The sequence below is a fragment of the Sander vitreus genome, chromosome 20 (genome assembly GCF_031162955.1).
Source record: "Sander vitreus isolate 19-12246 chromosome 20, sanVit1, whole genome shotgun sequence".
In the NCBI taxonomy this organism is placed as follows: Eukaryota; Metazoa; Chordata; class Actinopteri; order Perciformes; family Percidae; genus Sander; species Sander vitreus.
This window is the reverse complement of record NC_135874.1, coordinates 12,195,539-12,203,038: the sequence shown is the minus strand read 5'-3', so window position 1 is coordinate 12,203,038 and position 7,500 is coordinate 12,195,539. Positions and strand designations below refer to the sequence as shown.

The 7,500-nt window shown below is 41.1% G+C and overlaps 1 protein-coding gene across 4 annotated transcripts in view; it reads right to left on the bottom strand.

Annotated features, from left to right (window-relative positions):
• Positions 1-1,485: 1,485 nt before the first annotated feature.
• kdm1a (lysine (K)-specific demethylase 1a) overlaps positions 1,486-7,500 on the bottom strand; it is a 14,299-nt gene continuing 8,284 nt past the window's right edge. For all 4 annotated transcript variants that reach the window (XM_078276673.1, XM_078276670.1, XM_078276671.1 and 1 more), the window contains 8 exons: positions 6,960-7,033; positions 6,003-6,114; positions 5,665-5,797; positions 5,131-5,318; positions 3,807-3,921; positions 3,537-3,664; positions 2,841-2,987; positions 1,486-2,470 (listed from right to left, as the gene is read on the bottom strand). In XM_078276673.1, coding sequence (XP_078132799.1) covers positions 2,270-2,470; positions 2,841-2,987; positions 3,537-3,664; positions 3,807-3,921; positions 5,131-5,318; positions 5,665-5,797; positions 6,003-6,114; positions 6,960-7,033 — 1,098 coding nt within the window. In that variant the 3' untranslated portion in view covers positions 1,486-2,269. The remainder of the gene's footprint in view (positions 2,471-2,840; positions 2,988-3,536; positions 3,665-3,806; positions 3,922-5,130; positions 5,319-5,664; positions 5,798-6,002; positions 6,115-6,959; positions 7,034-7,500) is intronic.

Here is a 7,500-nt window from a genome sequence, read left to right as displayed (position 1 = left end):
CTCACTGCCTACAACAGGTGTCACTGGAAAGACTGAGGAGGATGTCGACTGTGAGAATAACATACAAAGGTTCGCTGAGGTCGAGCCTGCAGCTTTGAATAACTTTAGAAGTGAACCTAGCTTGAATATTGTGCATGTTTATTTAATTTAGAAAACTGATTGTCAACAAGACTTAAGTCTACAGCCATGTGCAGGGTTCAAAATTAACTTTTTTTGTCCACCAGCCAAATGGCTAGTGAATGTTCAAATTTGACCAGAAACTAAATAGATTACCATTGTTTTGTTTTTGGCTGGTGAGTGAAGCAAATCTATCAGCCACTTGCATATTTTGCCAGCATTTGGCTAGTAGATGGTGCTAATTTTGAACCCTGCATGTTAGTGACTCTGAGGTTGTACTTGCTAACATCAGCATGCAAACATTTGTGTCAACAGCAACATGCTGATGTTATGCAGTTAAAATGTTGACCGTGCTCGCAATCATAGTTTAGCGTTTTAGCATGCTAACAATAACTAAATAGCACACACAAAGTACAGCTGAGGCTAATGGGACTGTCATTAGTTTTGTGGGTTTTTAGTCATAGACAACACACATGGACACATACATTTTAAGCTGATGGTGGCCTGTCTGTACAAACTCTCATGACAATCTATCAAATAGCTATAGATATTTCAGTCTGGACCAACATTACCATCCATAAAGCCATGAAGCCAGAATGGCTAAAAAATTGTAGCCTACTGACATTAAATGAAACCATTGTACAGTCAAAATGTAACCTCTGGATTTATTTTATATTTGATTATAATGGATGATGTCCAAAAATGCTTGAAAAAGCATGTGGGAGGTGTTAGGATCTGTGTTGGTGTACATTCCACCACACACCTATGAATCACATGAGATGTGCTCAGACAGGCTGTGGACTCCAATAACATTCTACATATCTGCCTCTCTATCAAGTAATCAGTTGATGTGGGCGTAAGGCTATTATGAAAAATAACCTCACCAGTCAACAGTTACACATTGCTCTGAGCCCATGGTTTACCAGGGAGGTGAAAATACCCGAGTACTGCAGTCCAAAACCTCAGCTCAAATTACTGTTGTTACATCAAACAGCTCCTTTGGTCACGACAATAATAACCGCATCTCTGGAGGAAAACAAGGCCTGTGGCACTCAAGAGTGCATGGAAACAGAGGGGCACAGAGCCCTGAAATACAACGCCACAGAAAAGCTCATAGCTCATGGTTGACCATTTTAATCTCCCCCTCATTCATAAGATCCCCCACTATGTGGAGCTGCGACCAGCGACCCTCAACTCTCTCACACCCACAATGAAGGAGGGTCAAAGCAGAAGCAGCCATGTTACTTAATAAACTACACATTTGCAGGTGATAGGGCAGGAAGCACTTTGTTCTGTGCTTTAAAAACCTTCAGAATTAGTCTGCATACACACCACATCACTTTCAAGAAGAACACGCTGATTTCAAGATACAATTTCTTCTTTTAATAACAAAACAACGGACAATATAAAAAAAAAAAGTGTGGTGACAACCATAATAAAATACTTGAACTGCTATGGCAACAAAAACATTCACAATTCTTTCAACATGTGTTTTTAACCTTTAATACAAACAATTTTCACTACACTCTGCAACCTAAATCATGTAGGAGACATACAGCTACAGTACATAGCAATGTTTTAAGAATTAACACAACCAGCACAAGGCTTTGAGATTGAAACTGCTACCAGGTTGGTCATTGGTTTTATATGATATCTGGCTCTAGGTTCTGTGTACATTAAGGATTTAGACAAGAGCATATAAATAGATGTTTTGCAGACATGCTCCACAAATTAAATACATATAATGCCATGCTTCTGATTTTAAGACTGAAATCACACATTTCTAAAGATGAGTTATTTTACATTACTATATAACAAAATTGGGATTTATTCTTTAGCAGTCTTTGTAGTAGGTTACATCTGTTTCCATATTTAGCTGGAAATGTGAACAGTCACTAGCTTTCCAAAATAAGTCTGAGGAACTGAAATGCTCCAGCTAAGGAAACTCAATTTCACATCATACCTAAAGCCAGAAAATAAATTCTCTGTGTCAGTACTTGCATAAAGGCAATGATGCAGGTGTTGTCAGGGACTTCCAAGACCTTTCACGTACAGAAATATCAACAGTTTGTGGGTAAACTTTTGGATTTTCTTATTAACTGCTATAGTTGGTCCTGCTGTTCTGAGTTGGCAGGAACTGGGAGGGGCAATTTCAGACGCTGGGAGTTGGCTGAGCCTGCTGAGGGTTGCTGGCAGCTGTGGGAGTGGCCTGTCGGGGAAGTGTGTACATGGCACCCAGGAACTGATCTGCAATGCGTCCGGCCTCGCGGAGCCCGCTGAGCAGGGCGCCGTGAACTGTAGCGGGATAATTCCTGATCGTGTGCTCCCCCGAGAAGAAGAGACGAGGGACAGGCTAAGAGGAAAAAAGAATAACCACATTGAGATCAATGTTGGATTGTCCCAACATAATAATTGTAAGAAAGTAGGGGATTGGTGAGAGAAGAAAAAGTGTGGTCGTAAACTGCCAGAACTCATCAGCCAACACATAAATATGACTCAATCGGCATGTCAACATCAAAACAGCCAAAAAGACATCTGTGTGGAGAATAAACAGCTCTGCTTTGGTTGAGTGTTGGGCAGGCAGGGATGCCTTCTCTCCCTCACACACACACACACATATATATATATATATATATATATATATATATATATATATATATATATATATGGGGTTTAGGGTATCTATCTATCCCAACTAAGGAATGAGTGTGTGTTTTTTTTACCTGTGAGGCTCCCGGTATAGCAGGGCCAGGTGTGATGGGTTGTGCCATAAGGTCATAGTCATTACCCGAAGAACCTGCTGCGACGTACGAGTAGGAGCCCCGGGCCCAGGGGTCTGCACGCCAACGAGTGACCACAGTTTCCTTTGGCTGCCATGACGACAAACAACACATACTACTTAGGAGTTTCCATGATGATATTAGAGGGACCTGTAAACAGCTGGATGGAACAGTTCCAATACTGGCCTCCATGCATATGATTTTATCCCATTTGAAACCATAAGCAAATGATTTATAATGACTGGTGGTTTGGATACGACTCCACTTGTAAGTGCCTTTCACATGTGCTCGCTGTGTAAAGTTGTGCTGGTTATGGGGGTCGATTTTAAAAACAGATTTGACATTCCACTCAAAGTAGTGGAAAAAAACAGAGAAAACCCTAATAATGGAGCTTGAAAAAATATAATCAACCACTATTTTGCTGTAAACAACAAACGTGATGAAGTTGTAATTGAACACAACTCTTGAATTATGTAGACATTGGGTTTAAGAAGATAAACAATTTGGCATGTGGCTTGTTTTCAAGTTAAAGAATAACTCGAAGCAAAAGGTCAAAGCAAAGAAAGACAAAACTTGACAAATGTCACAGTGAACATTGATGGAATAAGTCTTTGTCACAGATGATGCACAAACATGTACCTGTGGTACAGCGCTGCTTCCGAATATTCCTTTGAGAATGGCCAGGCAGCGTCCCACAATCACATCATCACTGATGTTCTCCATGATGCCAGCGGCCTCACCAGCCATCAGAGCGAGCAGGATCGGGGCTATCAAGAGAAAAAGGCACAATTTGTTAGAGTTTTTATATGAATGCATTAAGCGACGCAAAGAGCATACTGTATATGGACAGGAAAATATCTCAATACCACATCAATCTGCAGTGTGAAACTAAAAGGGATCTCGTGTCACCTTTGTAGAGGTTCCAGAAGAGGAAGAGTTCGCCCCGACTTGCTGTGGTGGAGCCGACATGACCAAACAGGTTGACGCTGGGATCCCAGAACACTCGGTCAAAACACAACACCACCTTCAAACAGGGAGGAGCACAACATACAAACAGTCACACAACAATCAAAGTGCTTATTTTAATCAAAAGCTCAATGGCATGTGAAGCACTTCTCAGGTTCAGTACATTGACTGCCATTGCATTATGGTTATGCATGTATGGATGGTAGCGCGCCCTCTGCTGGAGACACAGCATTGGTAACATCTCAGATTGCATAATAATGCAGTATTCTCCTCTGTGCTGCAGTAGAATTAGGAGATAAAGTACTCTGCTGCAGATGATGCTCAGCAACAGAGAGAGAGAGAGAGCTGGCGGGTCAGGAGTGACGCAGGATGAGCACTACCACATGATCCGCTTACAAACACACTGGCAAAAAGCACCTTTCTCTTGCACGCCATCAGGCTCCGACTGCCTCTCCACTCCTACACATTAGACATTGCCCATGCCACCCTTTGATTCCCACTCCCCATCTTCCGTCTAAGCCCAGATGTAAACCAGGATAAAGCAGTATCACCTAGGCAGATTAGAGGAAGGAGGGAATTCCTTCTGTCTGAATTACTGTCTCTGTGCGAATACCTGTTGGGATTTTTCTGGGGAAGGAAGGGACAGGAAGGAGTTCATGCTGGTTGCTGCTGACTTATCAATTATTAACCCTAATGGACAATGATATATGAACCTGCAAGGAGGGGGGAAAAAAAAGCATTCAAATCTCTGGCGTCCCACTTAAATGTCACGACTACTCAGGGCTGTCTTCACTATCGAGCTGCAAAGATTAATCGGTCAGTTGTCAACTATTAAATTAATCGCCAACTATTCTGATAATCCATTAATTGGTTTGAGTCATTTTCTTATGAAGAAGAAGAGTAAAAATTCTCTGATTTCACCTTCTTAAATGTGATATATAAATATTTTCTGGTTTCTTTATTACTATATGACAGTTAGCTGAATATCTTTGAGTTGTGGACAAAACAAGACATTTGATAATGGCATATTGGGCTATGGTAAACACTGACCGACTTTCACCCACTTTTCTGACTTTTTATAGGCCAAACAACTAATCAAGAAAATAATCGTCAGATTATTCGACAATGAAAATAATTGTTAGTTGCAGCCCTACTTCACTATAGCAAACATGTTCAGGTTTTACAACTACAATATGGACAAATCAGAATGAGGTTAGCGATAGCAGGACAGAAGGAAACAAGGTCTGACAAATGCTTAGCACCATACCTTATTGAGGTTGCCAAAGCCCATTCTCTGTATAGCTGATGTCTTCCACTCAGGCAGCGGGGGAACGAACTGCACAGCAGGAGGTTGCTGCTTCAACACGCCGAGAGGCAAGGTGCACAGCACAGCATCACACTTGTATATGAAGGTCTGGGTTGTGGATCGAGTGTTGACGGCTATCACTTCACAGCCTGGAGAATAAACAGATGAAGAACATTCATTGTACAGCTATATGCAAGAAGAAACTTCATTATTTGTCACATACACATCGTACAGTACAATGTAGTAATATTCAATCTCTGCATTTAACCCATCCTAAGCATTAGCAGCAGTGGACAACCAAACATTCAGCGTCCGTGGGGTTCAGTGTCTTGCTCAGGACACTTTGACATGTGCTGAGGGAAGCCTGGGATCTAACCGCCAATCTTGTGGTTGAGGGGCTGACCCACTCTACCTCTGAGCCACAGCCACCCATGTACATCAATCACGAAATCCATAGTGGAACTTGTGGCCAAAAGTGGCAGAAGACAAACGTACCAGAGGCTGTGTATCGGACCTGCCGCACTGCTGTGTTTAGTTTGATGTCCAAGCCTTCAGCCAGGGCCACGGGAACACAAGAGTAACCATTCCTTACTGTCAGGTGACTGCCAGTGAACTCAAAGTCATCATCCTGTGGATAAATTAATAACCTGTTACCCCAGTGGCACAATTAACTACCTACTGTCCTAAAGCAGACTGGCAGAAGCATCTCACAGTTAAATTAGCAATAACTTGTTACGCACATGGGACTGTAAGAGGCCTCAGGGTCTTCGCAATGGAAGTCCATTGTTACGACTACACAGTTATGACATTTCAAAATGGGTACATGTATATACCTGATCCCAATGCTTGAGAGAAAGGGTGGAGAGAGGCGTAGCGTTGGCAAACTCCAAGTTGGCAAAGTGCCAGTCGAGGATCTGCCGATCCCTGGATGACAGGTAAACATCACTGTGGGAAAGAAGGGAAGGAAAGAGACATGGTGATGTATACTGACAGCTATTCAGACATCAGAGGGACAAGTTTACTCATGCACAAGCTAAAAAAAAGCTTAACTCAAAACTGGTGCTAACGTCATTATACATATTTGAATACATAGCATTAACTGGAAACAAAAAATAGGCAGATTGCCACAGGCATACACATCTGTGTGGGATGCAGGGCTTCAACATAAAAAAGATTTTGTATTACCATTTAGGACTATTTTCAATGCAGTACATAAGCTAATGTTGCTTCAACATAGCCAGTCTAACATACTACAGGCTAATGAACTGATCCAAACCAGACCAACAAGCTGCTGCTGCCTCTGTTCCTATCCATTCCTATTCAAATAAGTGCTTTATGTAGTTATCTATTAAACCGAACCAATGGGGATGCTCAGCTCTGGGATGTTTTTGCCTTAGGGTCTCAAACATAATTTGAATAAATAAAGTTTGACTGAAAAAAAACAAAAAACATGTTAAAGATGTAGGCTTGGGCATTTCTAATGACCAAATAGAGCAAACAATTATATTATGTAGTAATTTGACTATTGTCCAGTAATGACATATATCCCATGGATGTATATAGTTTTCCCGCTCATAATAAATTGTGATTTAACTGTTACACAAAAGAATGTTAAGAAAAGATGGATGAACAAATAGAGACCAGCTTAATTTCATTCTGGCCAATACACCCTCATCCATCCCTACTGGTTAACACACAGTGAATTGTCATGGTGCACTTTAACTAATGCGATACCAAATAAAAAGGAGGAGCAACAGCAGTTTAGGAGATTATGCTCAAGTATTGGTTACCTGGGTGGATTTGCTTCCAGCTCCTGCAGCTTCTCCTCCAGCTTGACCTGCATCTCCACCAACTCGTCATACTCCTACACAGAGACAAGGTGGACAGCAAGGAGATGTATAAACATCTACATTTCATCCATGTAGTATCGCTGCTGGAAAATGCTGATATGACGAGAAATTCTTTTATTTTCGAGATTTTATGATCCTGAATATTTATCTCAATGAAATGAGCTAAAACTAATGAGAAAATGAATTGAGATGCTAAACTGTTTGTTACACTTGGAGCTGGTGAAGTATTTAACCATTGTGTTGTCTTCCTGTCAACCTTGGGGGAAAAAAAAAAAAAAAAAAAACTTCATGTTTTTGACGCCTTTTTTTCCACAGTTTGTTTTTTCAGATGTTTTAAATTGTTAAATTTTTCTTCTACACATTTTCAGCGCTTATTTCTATGTCCCATATTTTCTGATATAAAACAAAAATTGAAAACGGGTCAATTTGACCCAAAGTCAACACAAGGGTTAACTGTGTGTGTGTGTGTGTGTGTGTGTGT